Source organism: Blennius ocellaris, assembly GCF_963422515.1.
Source record: "Blennius ocellaris genome assembly, chromosome: 10".
Lineage (NCBI taxonomy): Eukaryota > Metazoa > Chordata > Actinopteri > Blenniiformes > Blenniidae > Blennius > Blennius ocellaris.
The window spans coordinates 15,679,923-15,701,389 of record NC_137659.1 but is presented as its reverse complement, the minus strand read 5'-3'; the positions used below and the strand labels follow the sequence as shown (position 1 = coordinate 15,701,389).

At 41.4% G+C, this 21,467-nt stretch overlaps 2 protein-coding genes across 2 annotated transcripts; both read left to right on the top strand.

Moving 5' to 3' along the window:
• Positions 1-769: 769 nt before the first annotated feature.
• On the top strand, positions 770-10,265 carry LOC308135481 (serine/threonine-protein kinase OSR1-like). Its single transcript, XM_080503497.1, has 17 exons — positions 770-954; positions 1,525-1,637; positions 2,699-2,807; positions 3,373-3,514; positions 4,179-4,234; positions 4,401-4,510; positions 4,602-4,703; positions 4,905-5,038; positions 5,133-5,181; positions 5,290-5,355; positions 5,520-5,642; positions 6,143-6,178; positions 6,369-6,518; positions 7,189-7,291; positions 7,761-7,829; positions 8,206-8,270; positions 8,390-10,265. Exons 1-17 carry the CDS (start codon positions 885-887, stop codon positions 8,462-8,464), a joined length of 1,572 nt encoding a protein of 523 aa, XP_080359623.1. The 5' UTR covers positions 770-884; the 3' UTR covers positions 8,465-10,265.
• A 2,602-nt stretch (positions 10,266-12,867) lies between these two features.
• LOC308135193 (solute carrier family 22 member 13-like) lies at positions 12,868-19,463 on the top strand (the record flags this gene model as incomplete). The annotated part of the gene is made up of 10 exons (XM_080503069.1): positions 12,868-13,242; positions 13,347-13,450; positions 13,568-13,722; positions 15,145-15,313; positions 15,389-15,509; positions 15,718-15,812; positions 15,970-16,184; positions 17,091-17,199; positions 18,951-19,157; positions 19,385-19,463. The coding sequence occupies 10 exons, from the start codon at positions 12,868-12,870 to the stop codon at positions 19,461-19,463; spliced, it is 1,629 nt and encodes a 542-aa protein (XP_080359195.1).
• Positions 19,464-21,467: the final 2,004 nt, after the last annotated feature.

Sequence of the window (21,467 nt, the reverse complement as noted above, 5' to 3'; positions counted from 1 at the left end):
AGCTACTTTGTCTTCAACAGACATATTTTTTGGAAATTCTTTAAAAAGTCCAGGTATTCATGGTGAAGAGCTAAGATTTAGATAAGATGACCAGACTGTGCACAGTCATTTCAAGTAAAAAAAAAACCTAACTCTAGTATTGTTAGACTTCAAAAGTAATTTGTGATTGCAACAGAGTGATCACAAAAGAGTCATTGCTCTTTTTTCAAACAGTCGTGCCGCAAACGAAGTGGAAGGCCTGGAGTGGTGAAATCTATATCTAAACTGAGAAGAAAGATAGATGCTCTGTGATTTAAAGAGTTATTTTAGTCTGAAACGTACACCAGGGTGATTGTGGAAATGGTTCAAATTCACACAAGTCTCTTTAATGCAAGCCTTATCAAAATCTAACGCGTTAAGCCTAAATTTAAAGGAAAATTAACGTTTCCAACCACCTCAGGAGGATGAGCAACAATGGGACAAACCATTGTTCACGTGTTCGTGGGGTTTTTACGCTGTGTCGCCCTCTGCTGAGAGCACTGATCAATGTCTGTATTTCAATATCGAAACATTCCAAGTTTTTTTGTTTTTGTCTGTGAATGTGGTTTCACTGTTACTGCAATAATTAAAGTGTTTTGGGGTTATCATTTCTTTTGCATTAAATTGGACATGTGGTATTTTCCAAATTTCGCCACACTCAAGATGGCGACACCTTCGTCCCACTTTCACGCGCACGTAAGGCGTAACGTCTGTCGCGCGTAAAGTTGTGTTTGACAGGAGCGGAACAGCAGCAGGCGGCGACAGTAGTCATCTTCACCCCGGAGCCGAATGGAGTAATCACAAACTAACTACTATCCCTGACGGCGTCACTGTTATTGTTGAGGAGCACCGTTGAAGCAACGACCATGGCAGACGACCAGTCTTCTCAGTCCTGGTCAATCGACAAGGATGACTATGAACTTAAAGAGGTGATAGGTAAGTAGCTTAGCATGCTAATGTTAGCATCTTTTAGTCTGCCCTGTCTGTCTTGACGGCGGCGTCGGCTGGCAGGCGGCTACCTGCTAATGCTAGCATTGCATGTCTGCAGCTCACACGAGTCGCTTTACAGTCACTACGCCACAGGAGCGTCAACAGCTCGGTACTTTACCCGTGGCAAGGCCTAAATCGGTTTATTGTCCCAGCTAGTTGACGAGCTAGAAAGGGTTTTTAGCTTCCTGGCCAAGCAGCGTGAAGCTAAACTGCTAGCTGAAGGAGTTAGCCTCCAGGACGTTGTTGGAGTGGGTGGTGCTCCCATGGAGGTATGATACAGCTCACAGTGAGCCATTCATACTATTCTTAAGCCAGGCAATGGTTGGTCTCAATTACTGGCGGGGTTCGATGTCTCGCTCGTTGTTGCACTGCATTTTCTGCATCACGCAACAGTAAATTACGTTAAAGAACCATGCTAAAGTTGATTATTTTTGTATAATGTTCTGAAGAATCCACTTTGCCGACACGCGAAGCTTTTCTTCAGTGTGATGACTTCACTCTTTGTCTTACCCTCAGGGAGTGGAGCCACTGCAGTTGTACAGGCAGCTTATTGCAAGCCCAGAAAGGAGAAGGTGGCCATCAAACGCATCAACCTAGAGAAGTGTCAAACTAGCATGGACGAACTCTTGGTAAGAAACCCAACAATATGACACCCAGTGTACACAGTCCATGTAATGTTTGTGAGGTTTTTTTTTTCTGGGAGTGGTGTGGGTTGGTGGGGTCAGTTCTGTCAAGGACAGATCAGATGCTTGATTCTACAGTAACTTCTGAACTCTACAGCTGGAGCAATTGAGCCGATCCCAGCTTACAATGGGTGAAAGGCAAGATACACCCTCGATGGGTTCATGGCAGGACCAACACCGTCACAGTCAACCACATATTCCCCGTCATACCCACAGTTGATTAAGAAAGACTCATTCAATGTACGTGTCTTTGGAGTGTGGGTGGAAACCAACCCGCACAGGGAGAACATGGTAACCCCACAGTGCAGATGCGTGTCCAATGCACAAAATCTAACCAGATGGTTGTCATTCTTTATTTTAAAGATGAAGAGTTTTTGTCATTTCTTCACAATAAAGTATATGAATGTTTGACATAGTCTCCCCTTACTTAGTTTTTCCACATCAGATATTTAAAGACCCCTTGAAAATATTTGTGACTAAGCTTTAGTTCAGACAGCATAAGAGTTGGGAGTTATTACTCAACCCAGCATTGATATTTTTCAGTCACAAACATTGTAATTTATGGGATTTAAACTCAACATTTCATGACACGGTCCTTTTAATGTATACTTCATGAATTACTTCTGTAACTTACTGAGGTTGTGACTCCAAATATGCCTATTCTCGGATTGAAATGTCTTTGCTTGGTGGTTCACTGGTGATGTAACCCAGGTTACTGCTTTGTCTGTAGTTGAAAGCCATACGTATGCTTGGTTTAGGATTTAGCTGCTTTAACAGCGGGTTTTGTCTCTTGAACTTCATTTAATGAGAGCTTAAACCAAGTGTGGGCTAAATGAAACAACCTAATCCCTGCTATTACTCTTTTCTCAATCAGAAGATCAAATCCTGTGACTGAGATTTACTTCCCCTCTCAAAGTGTAATATAAAGGTTTAGTTCGAGCTTGGCACGCTACAGTTTGTTCTCACTGAGTGACCTTTTATCCCACATTTTTTCCTTCTGTGCACAGAAAGAGATTCAGGCTATGAGCCAGTGCCACCATCCAAACATTGTGTCTTATTATACCTCCTTTGTGGTGAAGGATGAACTGTGGCTGGTGATGAAGCTGCTCAGTGGGGGTAAGTGCAGGAATACGGACTTCGCTTGGTCTCATCTTCGTCCTGACTTTGATTTCACTTTTCTAGTGTTTTCTAGATCTCAGATGAGCTCAGATTTGAACTTGGAATGTGTATTTCGTTTAAGTCCACGGTTTTCTCTTGTCTTTGCAATTAGATTTGCTCTTTAATGCGTCTTGAATGTCTTCCAAAGGTGACCCATAATGCTCACTTTCACTTCTCTCGATTTTGGCCCCAGTTTTGACTTTTTCTCCTTATTAGCCATCGCCAGCGTTTCTGTTGACAGTGCTGAGCCTGTCGCCATCTGATGCTTGTAATTTGACACCAGCTTCACCATCTCAAAATGTGATACTTGCATTGCCATCTTAAACGCGCTAACACTTTACCATTGTAATTGTGACAGAAAAACATAACGGCTGAACTTTACCAATGTTACTTTATATTTCTATGTAGAATATGACATGAATGATTTGTGTGAAAGGTTGAGTTTTTACTACTTGGTACTTCCGCTGGCCAGATGAACTTCATTCAGTACACAAGTTGTGTGACGAGCCTCTGCTCCTCTCAGGCTCAGTGCTGGACATCATCAAACACATCATTTCCCGTGGCGAGCATAAGAGCGGCGTGCTGGATGAGGCGAGCATCGCCACCATCCTGAAAGAGGTGTTGGAGGGACTGGAGTACCTTCACAAGAACGGGCAGATTCATCGGTGAGTAGAAACGCTGTTGCTTGAGCCTCAGTCGGGCGCCGGCCTTCCATCTGTGCAGAAGTATGTGCTTTGAACCAGACCTCGCGCTCTCAATATTTAATACAGTGAAAATGCATAATTGAGGAAGTTTGTTTCACATAAGTGTTCCTCCCAGGAACACTGGATGAAACGGAAGGCCTCTCCGCTGCGCCGTGTTGTCTGACTGGTGTCATTGGTTCACATTGAAACATTTACCAAAGTTTTGTTTTAATTTTGACGCTTATGGTTGATTCACTGCCACTCCGATTCGGACCTTATACATTTCAGTGTGTAAGTTGAAGTTGAGTTGGACGGGTCAGTATGTCTGTAGACGGAGCAGCAGCTGAGGGAGATCAGTTGCTTTGACTAACTCACTTATCCCTAATCGGGAAAGATCGATGGAGCGAGAGAGGCTGGGGTCAGGTTAATCCACTCCAGTTCTCGGTGCATTCTTTGCACTCGGTTACAGTATGTAACCACAAATCAAGTGGATGAAGACTCAATAGATGAAAGTTCACCTTGAAGCTCTTTTTGCGTTGGAATATTGGCGAACGTTTGCTTGCGGAGCCACACCCGTGTTTGTTCAGCCGCTGACTTCTGTCATTTTAATTCTGTGTCCCAAGCCTCATGTTCTCGTTATTTACAGGGATCTAAAAGCTGGAAATATTCTTCTTGGAGAAGATGGCTCGGTGCAAATTGCAGGTACACATCCTCACATTCTCAAACAAGACAAATCCCCACTGAGACAACACACAGTTCTCTTCTATTAAATGAAGAGAGGGGCTGTCAAGATGGACTACAGAAGGGTTTCGTTTTTCTTTTTTTTTCAGAAAATGTCCTAATTCGTTTCAATTTATTTGCACACCAGACTTTGGTGTGAGTGCCTTTCTAGCTGCAGGTGGAGACATGACGAGGAACAAAGTCCGGAAAACCTTTGTTGGGACGCCATGCTGGATGGCTCCGGAGGTCATGGAGCAGGTGGGACACTTGGGCATCCTCTGTTGTCCCTCGAATATTTCACTTCGGACCGCACGAGTGGCTTTTTCACGAGTCTGCTTTTATTTTGAAGGTTCGTGGCTATGACTTCAAAGCCGACATCTGGAGTTTCGGGATAACGGCGATCGAACTGGCGACCGGGGCGGCACCATATCACAAGTACCCACCCATGAAGGTAAAGGTCACATATGCAATGTCGTGAAAATGCCGCTGTGATTTGTACTCGTTATGGAGAAGTTATTAGTCGTGAGGGAACTTGGAGAGCAGCAGTCTCTTATCTTAGCCTGGAGTGGTCCAATTAGCTTTGATAAATCGGTTCTGGCCTTTAAATTCTATGACTACATGTTTACAAGCTGCTTTTTTTCTGTGTCTTCAGGTACTGATGCTGACTTTGCAAAACGACCCTCCCTGTCTGGAGACGGGCATCACGGATAAAGAAATGGTGAAGAAGTATGGGAAGTCCTTCAGGAAGATGCTCTCGCTCTGCTTACAGAAAGACCCTGAAAAGAGGTTAGTTAAGTCTCCCAACTGCTTTTTTTTTTTTGTAAAAGAATTGTGAGGAGCGCCTTTTGAATAAGACGCTTTGTTTCCTTTTCATTTTCAGGCCAACAGCTGCCGAGTTGCTGAAGCACAAATTCTTTACAAAAGCCAAGGTGACCACGCGTTTTTCTCTTATGGGAGCAAGCCAAAGCTGCTGTTGCCAGACTCGGGTGAAAGTATTTGTGTATCCATTAATACGCGTTCCGCCCTTTATGTTCCAGAATAACGAGTACTTGCAGGAGAGGCTCCTTCATAAAGGTCCATCGATAACGGATCGCTCCAAAAAGGTTTGGCCGCCATTACAAACACTCGTCACGCACACTAATTGAAGCTTGGCAGAAATGTGTGCCACACTCGTCCAGGGTGTGTCCCCACGCTCCCGATCCTGAAGGGGAACAGGAAGGTGTTGAGGCGGTATTGAGCGCCGCTCCTCTTTTAATGCGTTGCACAGGTGCGTCGCGTGCCCGGGTCCAGTGGCCGCCTCCACAAGACGGAGGACGGCGGGTGGGAGTGGAGCGACGACGAGCTGGACGAGGAGAGCGAGGAGGGTAAAGCCGCAGTGGCGGCCCTGCGGGTAAGAGAGCTCGCGTGCTTGCGTCTCAGGAGTTGATTTTAGAAGTTGTTTGCAGCGTTGTCGTGACCAGCAGATGGTGCGGCCGCACTTCATATCCGTGCAGGTTAGATACAGGTTAGTTCAGTCTGGTGGAGCATCAGGTTAGATCTTGTATTTGAGTATCTTTGCAGGATGTGAAGAATGAATCCTCTTACATAAATAAAATAAATGTGGTGGTAACAATAGAAGCCAATGTTTTAATAAGCGACAGGAACTCTAAAAGAAACACAAAAGCTCAAATCACCTGTTGAAATGATTGTGCAGTGTATGTTCACACTTGATTGATGTCTGGTTGTGGGGTTTTACTGTCCTGTCTGTCTTGACTGTGACGTCGAGTTAAGCCGAGTGCTTAATGTTCAAATTCCTTCAATCTTGAAATATTCCATCGGTCCATATGTCGGGAGGTTAAACGGGCAATTGCATGTATTTAATCCTGACAATCTGTCATGTCCATTCTACAGTCGCCCAGAGTCAAGGACGGGTCCCAGAATATGGAGGTGAGTCCATTTGTAGTGGACATGACCTTGAATCCTGATTTATCATGAAGCCGTGACGGTGATCTGCATGACTGTCTTATGTGTTTCTCTCAATTCCGTCTCGCCTGTTTTCTTTTCGGCTTTTGTTTATGTTCGTTTTATGTGAAATCACATCGCCGCTGATTTATGTCCACGCCTCGGTGTCTCTTAGCTTTTCCCACCAGCAGATGGCGCCGCAGCCCACCTGCAGCCACCCGCCGTGGTGCAGGAGAAGCCAGCAAATGTTGGTCCAGTGGGAGAAGACGCCCCCCCAGCGGCTCCCCCGCAGACTGCAAGCCCTTCACACGTCACTCCTGCTCAGGTAATAAAACACACAAAAAAAACAAGACATGACTACTTTTATTACAATATATGTGAAATGAAATCTGAAGTATTTTCCAAAACTATTTAGTCTTTCCACTATCTTAACATTCACCATGTAGCATCGCAGAAATAAAATAAGAGACTGCGTGCTATTATGTGTTGTTACAGAATTTGGTTTAATGTTGAATCATTTTAGGTGAAAGTGCAGCTGGGCAAAAAATAGATTTTTCAAATTTGGAGTTAAAACCGATTTTTATTTTACAAATTCAAGTTTATCTGGGTTTCTGTTGCAATTTTGCTTAAACCTGGCACAAAGCTTGAATTTGTTGAATGACACAGCCTCATTTACTTTTTATTTTGGAATTGTTTATATACGTTTTATCGTTGAGGGCAATCACCGCAATAAAGTTGCACTTTTGACAATATATCTGATGTCATTTTTGAGTGCATTGAGGAAGAAAAATCGAATTGAAACTCCAATTTTTTTTTTTATCACAGATTTGTTTTCTTTACACCAAATCGTCCAGGCCTCGGTAAAAATACAATAATTGATTAAAAAAAACCCGTCATTTTCACACAACCCAACCAGAGTCCTTTCTATTGCCTGGCTTGAATGTTTTCACTAAAGCGTGTTTTTATTCATGCCTATGCATTTATTTTTGTTCCAGGATCCAGCAGGATCCAGCAGTGTTCCCATCAGTCTGGTCCTCAGATTAAGGAATCCCAAGAAGGAGCTCAATGACATTCGATTTGAGTTCATGCCTGGCAGAGGTACCGCCACTCCCAACTCTCATTTTGTTCTTTCTTTTATTGTAGTGGCAGGACTTTTCCATTCAACCTCCAGAAGCAACACAAGCCCAAACAGTCATCTTTTTATAAAAATGTCCACGTAAACTGGGCTGCATTCACTTAAAAAAAAAAAAAATAATTTTATACAAGGAGGAATAGCACTAGAAATGTGTCGTACTCCATCCGTAACAACGTTTGGGTACAAAACCATTAAACATGAGTGAAAGTATGAGTTTCTCTTTTGATTTTGCTTCAATTGCCATTTTGTCAAATGTTAATTGAAGCTCAAACGAGTGTGTGTGTATTCAGTAAAGACCTGAATTCCAGTGGCTCGCGCAGTGAAGTTGCAGTTAATAACTCAAACTTCCTTTTGGTTGTTTCTACTGCCGTCACGGTGGATATCAGACTCCGGTCTCATGTGTTTCGTCTTCTCCTCCGTCTCTGTCCTCAGACTCTGCCGACGGAGTCTCTCAGGAGCTGGTCTCAGCGGGTCTGGTTGACGGGAGAGACTTAGTTATCGGTAAGTACGATACGGAATACGTTTTGGTGTTTTTGTTGTTGTTGATTTACTTTGAAATGGAGGAATGTTCACAAATTTTTTTTTTTTGATTTAAAAATGGTCTTTTTTTGTGAAATAGTGTCACAGCAGCCAAAAGCAAACTTAATGTTGTTAAAGATGAGAAGTAGAACAAGTCTTGTTTAATTCCACTCTGAAGTCCATGTAACACCTAACAGTGTCGAATTAATGTAATTTATGATCTCGTCTGATCATTTCATCGTATTTTATGAAGGAAACGTTTCCAAAACAGTGAAACGGGTCAAAAAGCCTCTTCCTGTCTGTCTCCATGTTTGCCACGTGACTCAATCTTCCCTCTTCATGTTTATTTGCCATCTAGTTGCTGCCAATTTGCAGAAGATTGTCGACGACCCCCATAGTAACAAAAACGTGACCTTTAAGCTGGTAAGCAAAACATCTACACCTTTGACCGATATTTCATATTACAGCTTTTTCTAACATGTATTTCTAGTACAAATAGTAGGTATAGTTATTTTGTGTGTTCTTTTTTTTTTTTTTTTAAGGCATCTGGTGTGGAGGAGTCTGAAATTCCTGATGATATTAAACTCATTGGATTCGCACAGCTCAGCATCAATTAAGTTAAGCAGAGCCAGGAAAACAAAAGGACAGATTAAAATGGTATTGCACAGCTGCATTGTAGTCAATTCCAAGAAACCACTACTGCCAAAGAGAAGAGGAGGAGGAGGAGGAGGAAGGAGGTGGTGGAAGAGGAGCAAACATGAGGCTGGCAGGAGTGTGACACTATTGCAGGATGCATGAGGACCACATTAGAGGGGTTCAGTTCATCACAAGAATCACACTTGAAAAGTTTACAGTGCGCTTATACAGTAAATGGAAGAAGAGATGCAATCAAACTAAATCCATTCCTAATTTCTTCTTTTTTTTTTTTCTCTTCATACACAAGCACAATACAAATCATCTCCTGCCAGTACTGGAATTAATTGCCTTTTTTCTTTTTTCTTTTCTTTCCTTTCCTTTTTCTTTTTAAAAAAAAATATCAACTGTGCCACAAAACTCTGAGGAGTATCGTGCCACCTTAACATGGCACTTTATGCTACACTGAAACTGAAAAGTGTAAGTTCAGCCTTAGTTCATAGAGACTTGACCAGCGTGTTTGGTGAGAAATTAAGTCTGTGATCATTAGGTGTATTTTATGTACGCCTATGACATCTAAAAGAAACAAAAAAAAACCCTTATAATAATAATAATAATAATATGGATACCTTATTAACGCATTGTAGCATAGTTTTCCTTTTCAAGAAAAACATTTCTTTTTCTGTCTTGAGTTTTTACTTAATATATTTTATAAAATGGAGTCTCCTGTGTAACGCAGCTGAAAGCGCGGCGATCAATTCTGTCCTCCACAGTTTTGGCGGCGATTCCTCAAACATGAATTGAGTTTTGCCTCCAACCGAAATACATGCATTTCACGTTTAATCGCTTTGTCCGATTATTACATTCGCAGGCGGTAAAGACAGCATTACTTACACAGATTTTAAAACCTGCCTACTGTTCCTGTACTATGCAATAATTGTTTTCTTTCCACTAGTTGCTTATTTCACTTCTCTTTTGTAATGTAAAACCACTTTCTGTGCGTGTACCCGCTAAAGGAGTTTCCCGAAGAGACGGCCAACTAAACTGGCAGCTCTGAAGAACATGCAGCAAAAAAAATTTCTTTGGTTTTACAACAACTGAAAACATCAACAGCAGACGGGTAATGATTTTTTTTTTTTTTTAAACCAAAAATTGTTGGGGATAATTTAGCCTTGTAATTAATAAATCCTGAATGCTGGTGGTGTTTCACAGACTGCTGATGAATTCCTGTGAAGGTACACACCCTCAAAAGCTCCATTAAGGGAAAAACTCTTCCAGCTTGAAATAAATTCTAAATTCGTCGGCCACGTTTGTCATGCAGATAGCTTTTTTTTTCTTTCTTCTTCTTGCACTGAGACTTTGTGTTTCAGTGGCTTTCATTGTCACACAGCTGCAGTGCAGATGAATTGGTCTTTGAAATAATAACCAGTGGATTTCAAATGTAATGAATGAACAATCAACTGCAATATCTACTTTTATGTCTTCAGTTTTGCTGACTTGGCATGTTGCCATTGATGAAATTAAAAACGTCTCTGATCAAGACTTGTTTCAAATGGAAAAAAATATTCAACCTTAAGGCTTCTGAACCCTCAAACTATTATGAATGAAAGGAAAAAGGCTATCTGCACACTAGATCACATACAGTCAAATGAAAAACGGCCTCTGAATATTGGGTGAAATAACCCTTTAAACCTTTTCAAAAATCAATTCTTTTTTCTTCTTTTTTTTTCTCCTTATCAAGCAGGTCGTTTTGGGCCGACTGTAGTATCACATTGCTTCGAAAAACACTCACCAAAACCCAGGAATCACTCGTCACTCCCAGCGTAGCTGTATGGTTGTTTTGTACCACGAAGGGCTGTGGTCAAGCTCCCCAGTCCAGATACCGATGTAAATGGTTTATGTAAAGATGTTGTAAATGTACATATATGATGGCGACTCCATGCACTGTCACACAAACTCCATCATGAGGTTTGTATGTAACGATGTAGATGCATTGACTGTTTAAGTGTTCATGTCAGACAATAGGAACATTTTAGTTGTAAATATCCACCGAGGCAAACCGACCGGGGTTCACCTCGTTTCACAGCGTTTTGTTTTTGTTTTTTTTAGTTTGTTTTGTAGTGTTTTCCTCCACTGTTGGCCTTTGGCAAATACTCACGAATCATGTAGAAACTTGAGTTCAATTGGCACCTTATTGATAAATTAACATGCATATATGTGGGGGTGGGGGTGCGGGGGGGGGGGGGGGGGACGACGTGGGGCTTTGATATCCCTCTGCTTTGATGTCATGATCTGCGGCGTCTCCTCACTGAACGCAGTCCCAGGCTGACGGATGTGAACATATTTTCACTTGGAGAGTGGCTCAGTTTATACTGCCGTCTCTTCCCGTGTGTGCGTGTGTGGTAAAGTAATACAATTGGGTGTTTTTTGTTTTTTTTTTTGCTGAAAGTTTGAAGGACTTTCTTAATTTCCTTGGAACAAAAAAATTATAATCTTTTTGATTGGCATATACATTTTCCTCTCCAAACTTTTTTTTTTTTTTTTTTAAACAGATCATTACATATATTTTTTAAAGAGATGTGCTTAATCATTTACATGTGTAGATCCAAACATGCATAATTTGAAGAGGAATATCTGTGATTAAGGTGCAAAGGAGTTTTCTTGACCATTTATTTACATCGTTGGAGATTTTCAAAACATGCAAACTGGTTTTTAGTAGATGAATAAAGTCACATGATGAAATCCAATGACTTGAGGAGTGTCGTCCTTCAAAATGTGTCACTTTGAGCTTGAAAAAGCTTGAATAAAAAAAAAAAATGCTTTTAACTTTTAAAACCTCACTGGTAACCTGAATCAACGAGGACCATCTATTCTATCCTGGGGCAAAAAGTAGCGGTTTACAGTTGGAAGTGTACTTGCAGGATATTGCATTGACAAGTGGATGTCTTCTTGCATTGTTGTCAATAAAGTGCAACACTTTTTGTATTTTAATTGTTGAAAGAGACTGCGCCTGCTGTGCTCATGGTGTTGAAGTGCTGCCAGTCGTTATAGAGCTGATTGAGGTTAGCCAATGATGCCTCGCCTCCTGTGTGAAGCAGATGTTTGGTAATCTTGGACAGAGTGACGGAGCAGGTCTCGGGGGTTTCCTGTTCAGGACGGACACGCAGTTCAAAAACATGCATGTGAGGTCAATCAGCGATCGAGCTTTGACGGACTGGTGACCTGTGCGTGCTGCCCTCGTCCACGGTAAGCTGGGATCGTCTCCAGTGACCCCCAACAGGATGAGCAGTGGAGAAGATGTCTAAATTGATGATGTCTGCTTGTTAAGTTAATAAAATAAATCATTTTAAACTGCAAGCACAGTGTGCCAGCGGTCAAACCACCTTTCTCTGATGTTTTGCTGAAACCTCTGCCTTCCGCGAAAACTTCCATCGTGGTAAGGGGTGCACACCACGACGACAAACATTGTTTTCCACACGTTTTTCATAGTGAGAAACTAGTCTTATTTTCTAAAGATACAATGGTCAGTTTCCATAAACATGAGTTGACCATCCTCTTCACTTTGGTATCTTCTTATCAGCTGAGGACCATTCGAAGATTACTTGATGGTGTTATATAATCCTTCAGCTGTATCATCAAGGTAGAAAGTGCACACATGTGGTCACATTGGGAGTTCCGCAGTTTGCAAACCTGCCTGCTACCACTTTTCAATCCACTCTTTCTTTTGTATAACACTATTGTTTCTTTCACATATGCTGGAGGATACTCGAATAGTCCTCATCCTTGATGTAATCCAATAATAAGTCAATGTTTTGTTTTTTGGGTTTTGTTTTTTTTTTGTCTTCCAGGAACTGAAATTTCCCACAAAAATGCACACATTAAACAGAGGAAACGTATAGCATTTTAACAGATTTGTGATTTTTTTGTTGTCATTCTTCAATAATACTACATGACAACTTCAAAATACTTGTATAACTTTGTACATTTGTTTTGTTGATCATTATGTAACCAGCCTATGTCACATAAAATTGAAGGGAAGAGATTATAAGTGTTACATTGTAAAAGTTAAAGATCTACAGACTAAAACTTAAACGTGTTTTACAATTTGCAAAGAGTTATTCGTTGACACATTGTGTTTTGATTTGATCTTGAAACTTTTTTTGGTATTTATTCTTATTATTTTTCTCGTGTCTGTGAGAGCGTTGCTTCTGTTATGGTTGCTAACACTGTTTGATCTGGTCTTAGAAAGTAGTTCATTCCACCAAAGAGAAAACGCTGTCTCACCCCTCCTGAAGCACACAGTCCAAGGTTTAAACATTAATGCCGGTAGGCTTTGTTTAAAGGTCATCCTCCGGCAGCATCTCTGAGGACAGGCAGAGCTCTGAACATGGCTGGATTTGAAGAAATTCTCCAGAATATTGGAGATTTTGGACTTTTCCAGAAGATCCTCCTTCTTGCTCTTTGTCTTCCAAACGTTATCATGCCTTTTCAGTTCGCCAGCATATATTTTACAGAATCGGACCCAGAGAGACACTGTAACACCGACTGGATCCTCGGGGTCAATCCCAACCTGACCAGCGAGGAGCAGCTGAACCTCACTCTGCCCCGGGAGGACGACGGCTCCTTCAGCAGGTGTCGGATGTTCGTCCCTGTGGACTGGGACGTTGACGCCATCAGGGAGTTTGGACTGAACCAGACCACTGGCTGCCAGGATGGATGGAAGTACAACAGTCTGCTGTACAAGACCACCATTGTCACTGATGTAAGTGATCAATCTGATCACTCCTGATGCAAACATAAAGGCAAGATTTACTTTCTTTTTTTATGATCCTTTTTGCTAATAATTGTGGATTCTTCCCTCCGCAGTTTGATTTAGTCTGTGATAAGTCTAACTTGGTGCAAGTGGCACAAACACTATTTATGACTGGTGCCCTCGTTGGATGTCTCTTGTTTGGACCATTTGCTGAATCGTAAGTGAAAACATGTACTCCATGACAGATTTAGTTTTTTTAAGTTAATATAAACAGTATCAGACTATGTTCATTCATGGAATTGAGAACACATTTGAAAGGTCTTCTCTGTTGCAGGTTTGGTCGTAAACGAGCCACTCAGATCCCACTTTTCATAACGGTGATATTTGTTTTGACAACCGCATTGTCTCCAAACTTCTACTTATATTTGGCGTCCCAGTTCCTACTTGGGATAGGCTACGGAAGCTATCGACTTAACAGCATCATTCTGGGTACAGTATACTGAAAATTCAAAATCTGTAATGAAATCTATTCACTTCTATCTTGATACCAAAATGACAACAAGTCATTTATGAAGAAATCTAATAAATAAATGTAACCAAGTAGTCCTCAAAAGAATGAAACTGGTTAGACATGAACAACAGAGAACAGTAAAAAGATAAACTATTTGAGTTGCTCCACCTGAGCCAAGAGGATTGTTGGGATTCTGCAGCGTGAGGTTGAATGGGGACTTATTGTTCCTCACTCTATTACTTGTGTGTCAGCAGAGTTGAGATTTGCCTATGAGTGGCTTCGTTCCTCTAGTATGGAGGTAAAAATCTTATATTATACATTTATTATATATTTGGATTGGCCTCCTTATCCCCAGTGTGTTTTTCTATCTATTATATCTGATATAATATCATACAAAACAATCTCAACAAAACACAAAAATCTACATTAATTCATCAAAAATGTCCAATATATGCATGGACCTGTCATTTTTAATATTAACATATTTTCATCTGATTGCCGGCAAGTTGCTCCACAGGAAACATACATGCAGCTTCTTCAAACCATCACAGCCTTGGTCACATTTCTATTTGAAGAAATGTGCACAATATCAATGTTTTTATGCTTAAAGAACCAACAAAAAGCATACAATTCATGTACAGATAGGATGTTTAAAGCATCAAAGCATGGAAACACTATATTTTGGAGGATGTGTGATATCAAGGTTTAAGTTAATTACTGATTCCGATCATGGGATACAACTTGTTCTATCTCATAGCTTTATTTTGTCTTAACCATTTTTTTTTACATTTTATTTTGCTTTACAACATACAGGGTGAAACACAGAAACAAGCAACAACCCGACAGCATACACCCAGAATGTTATTCACAAATCGTTGCATTACAGTAAACTGTCTGTGTGGTGGTACGAGGGTGGATGGAGAAAAAATCTGAAATAATAATAATAGTAATAATAAAGGAGAGAAAGGGGAAATATATTAAGAAATAAATTGAGGGAAAAAATAAATAAAAAGAAAAACTATTTTTGTTTGTCTCAGCTATTTGTACTGAAGTGCTCCAGTTGCACTGCACTCAGTAACATGTTGCTGTTTCTGTGAAGTAATGATTTACTGACTCCTACTGTCCACTGTGTTACACAGCAACTATAAGTATAAAAGGATCCATGCAAACTTTTTTCAAGCATCTAATCTGTCTCCTAAAAACAATATAGAATATGTTTTGATCCACCATTAAGACAGCAACGAATTTCATCAACAGGTTGCTGTTATAAACAAGACAACAACTAAAATGTATTTGTTACTATTGCTTATTTTTTGTTTTGATTTATTCAGTTATCATAATTTCTGTATGTTGCATCTTCGTATGCTGAGAGAAGCTGATTACTGATTTCCTGCTTGTAGCTACTGAGTGGGTCGGGATGTCCAAGAGATCATGGGGTTCATGTATAACTCAGCTGTGTGGCGCGTTGGGAAACTGTCTCCTGGCTGCTATGATCTACTTCATCAGAAACTGGAGACTGGCTCAGCTCATCATCATGGCTCTGCATGGACTGGTTGCTCTCTACATGTGGTGAGCTTTAAGACCTTGGTGATGGGAATGGGAAAGAATAGTGGGATTCCTAAAGTAGGTCTGCTTTGTGGACAGGTTCATTCCAGAGTCGGCCAGGTGGCTGTTGGATATGGGAAGAACTGAGGAGGCAAAAGAGCTGATTAAGAAAGTGGCAGCCATCAATGGGCGCACTGTCCCAGAGTCTCTGCTGGACACGGTACTTTCACCTGAGACATTGGGGGGCGGTACATCTTAGATTAGTGTTTTCAAAAAGCATAAAAGATAAACGGTCTCCCTCTGTCAGCTATATTCCAGCAAACAAACTGAATAACAAAGATTCAAATTCACTGTTGTGGATTCTTTTTACATGATTTGCTGACATGGGTAAATGTGAGCATGATGTTATCCACTCCTGTGTTTTACAGATTGTTGTGAAGGAAAAAGAGGGAAAAAGAGGCATAATCCTTCTTCTCCAATCATCTATACTTAGGAAATATTTCTTTGCTTTAGTACTGGGATGGTAAGTGATATTGCACCATGTCAACTGAACTGCGCCTGTAAATAATTTACTAAATCAAATTCCATGGGAATATTTAACTTATACATAGTAAGTTTGTTTTTTAAATTTGGGTTGGCCCAATGTGTGACTGATGCTTCATTTATTTTCCTGTTTACAGGTTTTCATTGAATCTTACCTACTTCTGCCTTTCATTTAATGTGGGAAAGTTTGGCCTGAGCATCTTCTTGACGCAGGCTATATTTGGCGTGAGTGAAGTTCCAGCACACCTTCTGTGCATTTGGCTGTTGGAGGTGTTCGGGAGAAAAGTGTCACTGATGTCAACACTTCTGATTGCTGGAGTTTTGTGCCTGTTACTCCTCGCCTTTCCTGAAGGTAGTAACCTCCTGGGACACATGTCAACATTCTCATGTCATTTATTTAGCACCAATCGAAATAAGAAAGGGTGAAAAAGAACCTTGAAAGTTTAAAACCTTAAAACAGCTTAACTAAAAAAAAACATTCACTGTCCATTGACCCACTGGCCATTGAGCCAACTCACTGTAAAAACACTACATTTTACACCTAAATTGAATGATATTGAAAACATTTAATGATATCAAACTGATGTGTTTAAACATAAAGACAGTAACTGCTGATCTAAATGTTTTCAGCTCACCTAAATTGATAATTTTCTTCGATATCAGCCCAATGGATCTGGATTTGACTGGAGATGATGATATTTGTTCAACTTTTTAAAAATCTAGACTGAAACCTCCAGGGTACAGAGCAAGTTAGCCTGTATCTGCATGTGGAGGACGATCCATTTGGTCAGTGCTGCAATAGCTTTTCATTGTCTCGAAATACTTACACTCCTCCATTGTATCTAAACTCAACTTATTTTAAGACCAACACGCCCATGGCTGCACAACTGTGAACAATTCCATTTGCTATTTCGAGTGTGAGCTGAACAGGAAGTGTGTCAGTCTGGATGAAACTTCCACTTTGTTGAGAATAAGAATAGCAAAAGCAGTCTGTGTCGGAGGGCAGCTGGTGCTGCAAGTCAAAGGCAGTGATTTAGTGAACCAGTGTTTGAGTGTCATGGGAAAATAGGAATGAGTGGAGGAATTCTCAGCTTTATGATATAAGTAGCTATTGCAAAATAATAACTTTTCCTGAATTTAACCAAGTCCTCATGTTGCTGAATCTGGCCTTAATAAACATCGCTATGTGAACTATATCATAGACAGGGTTATTGGAAACATTTGTCTTACACTACGTGTCTTTTCTCTTCTGTTTAAGGCAATGCTGTGGCTGTTACAGTATTAGCGACAGCAGGACGTATTTTCAGTAACTGGGCAGGATCCGTGTGCAGTGTGTATGTTCAAGAACTGTTCCCAACATCTTTTCGGTGAGAAATCTCTCTTTGTCTGTGTCAGTACTGATCGATGTGACTGTTCTAATGAGGCAAATTTGGGAAGTATTTCAATTGACAGTCAAATAAAGCATATATGAACACCAGAATCCTGTTGCGCAACATCACAACATTGCTATTATAATCAAAAGACTTGATTTCAGTCAGTGAGTCAAAAAGGTGTCGTATGACTGGAGGGAACAAGCTGTGAACACATGAGCAAAGCAAGGAAGTTTTGTTCATGAAGGACATTTCATACACACAATACACACACACACACTGTCCCCGGCACCAGAGACTCTGCGACCACAGCTCAGAGCAGCAGCTTTGACAATGGAAGTGGAGAACATGGTCCACTCGGACTCCATATCTCCAGCCTCATCCGGGATCCGTGAGACGCTCTCCCGGCGGTGGGAGTTGAAGGCTGCATATACAGAGGGCTCAGCCTGGCGTTCCCAAAAGACCCTCATGACACATTTGGGCCTGCCAAGTCTGTCCGGCCTCCTCCCCATCCAGCACATCCAACTCACCACCAGGTGGTGATCAGTTGAGAGCTCTGCCCCTCTCTTCACCCGTGGCCGAATATCAGATGACACAACCACAAAGTCTATCATCGACCTCCGGCCCAGGGTGTCCTGGTGCCACGTGCACTTATGGACACCCCTGAGCTCGAACATGGTGTTCCTTATGGAAAAACTGTGGCTCTACAGAAGTCCAATAACAGAACATCACTCGGGTTCAGATCATGGAGGCCGTTCCTCCCAATCACCCCTTTCCAAGTCTCACCGTCGTTCGTCATGTGGGCGTTGAAGTCCCCCAGTAGAACAATGGAGTCCCCAGTTGGAGCACTATCCAGCACCCCTCCAAGGAACTCCAAGAAGGTCGGGGACTCTGAACTGCTGTTCGGTCTATAGGCCGAGACAACAGTCAGAGACCTGTCCCCTACTCGAAGGCGTAGGGATGCGACCCTCTCGTTCACCGGGGTGAACTCCAACACGCGGTGGCTGAGCTGTGGGGCAATCAGCAAGCTCACACCAGCCCGCCATCTCTCACCGCGGGCAACTCCAGAAAAGTGGAGTGTCCAGCCCCTTTCAAGGAACTGGGTTCCAGAGTCCAAGCTGCGCGTGAAGATGAGCTCGACCATATCTAATCTCTCAACCTCCTGCAAAAGTTCATGCTCCTTACCCCCCAGCAAGGTCACGTTCCATGACCCAAAAACCAGATTCTGTGTCCGGGGATTGGGTCGTCGAGGCACCTGCCGTCAACTGTCACCCAATCCACACTGCACCCGACCCCCTACACGTAGCCTCTGTGGGTGGTGGGCTCATAGGAGGAAGAGGAGGAGGGGCCCGTGTCGTCCATTCGGGCTGAGCCCGGCCGGGTCCCGTGGGAAAGGGCCCGGCCACCAGGCGCTCACATACGAGGCCCAACCCCAGACTGCACCTTACCGGGCGATGTGTCTCTTCTCTTTGGTTAGTTGTTCATAGGGGTATGTTGAACTCATCACAGAGGATCTGTTTGCCTTGGGAGACCCTCCCGGGGGGCATAAAGCCCCCCGACAACATAGCTCCTAGGATCATTTGGGTACTCAATCTCCCCCACCACAATGAGGTAGCAGTTCAAAGGGGAGGTGTTATTATTAATCAAGGAAATCCTGTGTAAAATCACATGTCCATATGCAGTAAGTAACCCTATATAGTCAGAATGAAGTGATTTAATGGGATGTGTGTTGTGTTGTCATGTTTCAGACAGACAGCGTCTGGTTTGGGCTCTATCGCGAGCCGAGCCGGAGGGTTGCTGGCTCCACTGCTCAACATCTTGGCTGTGTACCACTGGTCCATACCCACCATAGTCTTTGGCAGCCTTTCACTCATCAGTGGAGGTCTTGCCTTCGTGCTCCCTGAGACGAGAAATAAAGAGCTTCCTGATACAACTGACGAGGCTGAAGACAACAGGTAAGCAGTGACAAACAAATTGTAGGAACAGTATCTCCATATTTTGATAACTCATCTTTAGAGTTTTTCAAAGTTAAACCCATTTCTTTGATATAACAATAATATGACTGAGACACAACACCAGCTCTAATTACAGTGGAAAAACTCCATGATGACTTTTCTATAGATGTCTATTCAATAGCATCTTTTAAAGTACTAACACAAACCTCTCTGTATGTTTCCCACAGAAGTAAGATGCCAATGAAGACCAAAAAGATGCGAAAGGAATCAGACATACATCCACAAAATAAATCGACCAAGCTGTAGTCTGGATATGCATTCCAGCCTTTGATTGTTGTTGCTATGGCAACAGCAAAACCATGTTAACCAAGTTAATGCCAGCTATATACAGCTCAAATTATTATGAGATTATTTTCTTGAATGTTACTGAGCATAACTTTGTGCACATGTTCATAAACCTTTTTAACTACAAGGATACTGTGACTTTACTGCTCCTGCCACTGTCAAGAAAAAAAAGAAAACAAGACCTCTGTAGCTTTATTCACATTTTAAATAATACCAGTTGTTATCCGTCTATGGTCATTGTTGTTTTTCTTGAATCACTGCAGCAATCATAGTCACATAATTTTTCCAATGGAAAAAAGGAAGAGATACAAAAAGCATTAAAAAACTTGTTCCTCCAATGTTGAAACATTAAAAAACACTTTACTTCATTACAGCGTAATTAAATCACTCATTGGCTGATTGTTTTTGTGTATGTTAGATTATGTTGAAAGTTAGACAAATTGCTGAGTAGTTCTTTAACAGCTTGTTATTGTTTTTGTTGAAGCCTTTATAAGATTCATCTTTTCCTTACAATGTCTGTGTAACAGTCAGAATTCACGATTAAAAAATATGATATATAATATGACATAATATAATGTTTCTATTTTATTAGGCAATTGATTAATGTCTGACATCCTTTTTGGACATTTGAGTTGTTTCTGTAAAACTGAATGAATACATAAATTAACTACAGTTAATCTCACTTGTCAAATGAAAACACATTTGTTTACAAACCACTGGTGTTTAATAGGCAAGATTCAAAAACAGGAATGTGAAAACATTTCAAAGACATCCAGTGAAAATCATTTATCATTCTCGTATCATTTAGGGGTTTTTCTTGAAGCTAGCCAATAGGTTGTTAATTATCTATTTACTTTGGTCTGTTTCAGAAGACCTTATCCTATATAAATGACATCTATTGGTTATTTCCCCTGATTCTGAGATGTCACAAAAAAACGAACTGTCACTGCTGTTGAGGTGGTTACATTTCTGTGGCACAACAGCAAACACATGATCAAGCAGTTTAGAAGATAAAATGAGGAAGTGCTGGAGATGTGTATTTGCCATTATTGATTGAGAACACTCACCTTTTTTCGTCCTCTTCAGCCGTCTCAGGAAACTCCTTTTCTTTGGTCTCAGGCAGCAAAAAGCTGAGCGTTCCCATGACGAGCACCATGTTGCTTGGGACTGCAGCAGGCGATACACAGCAAGCATGTTTAACACGGGAGCCATCGATCCACCTGCTCTTGCACTGCACAGATGGATCCCAAAGCTGTAGCTGTTTGTCTGAATAAGTTTAAAAAAGTTGAGTCAGCACACTTGCTGAATTCTTTTTTTTCTTCTTCTTCTCACTGGTCTCAATATTATTCATTGTTAACACCAACCGGCCTGATGTTGGAACCAACTCTTGGAGATAGATAGAGATGACAGCACCAGCCCATAACAGGAAGGAATTTGCTGCAGCTGCTAAACAGGTAACAGCATAGCCTACAAATAATTTTTAAAAAAGCAACTCAATTAAAGATGTATCTTGAAACTGTCACTTTAGTTGTCGAAGCACGGTGAGTACCTTCAGGCACAGCGGGAATGAACATGGACATTTCCTAAGCAGTGTCGAAGATGGATAAATTGGTTTAAGTTTAAAAATAATAATAACTGCAAGCACTGTGTCAGCCACATTTCATCAGCGCCATTCGCCCAGCTGCCAGCAGTGAAACCACCTGTCTGTGATGTTTTGCTGCAACATCTGCCTTCCGTGAAAACATCCATCATGGTAAGGGGTGCACACCACGACGTCAAACATTGTGTTCCACACGTTTTTCATATTGAGAAACCAGTCATATTTTTAAAGCACAACTAAAAATACAACGGTCAGTTACCATAAACGTGAGTTGACCATCCTCTTCACTTTAACTTCTTATCAGCTGAGGACCATTCAAAGATTGCTTGATGGTGTTGTTATATAATCCTTCAGCTGTATCATCA

Excerpts from the sequence above, each read along its gene's own strand:
- LOC308135481 (XM_080503497.1), top strand. The coding sequence starts at position 885 with ATGGCAGACGACCAGTCTTCTCAGTCCTGGTCAATCGACAAGGATGAC. Across the intron at positions 6,179-6,368 it reads ACGGGTCCCAGAATATGGAG|CTTTTCCCACCAGCAGATGG; the intron begins GTGAGTCCATTT and ends GGTGTCTCTTAG. Across the intron at positions 8,271-8,389 it reads AAAACGTGACCTTTAAGCTG|GCATCTGGTGTGGAGGAGTC; the intron begins GTAAGCAAAACA and ends TTTTTTTTTAAG.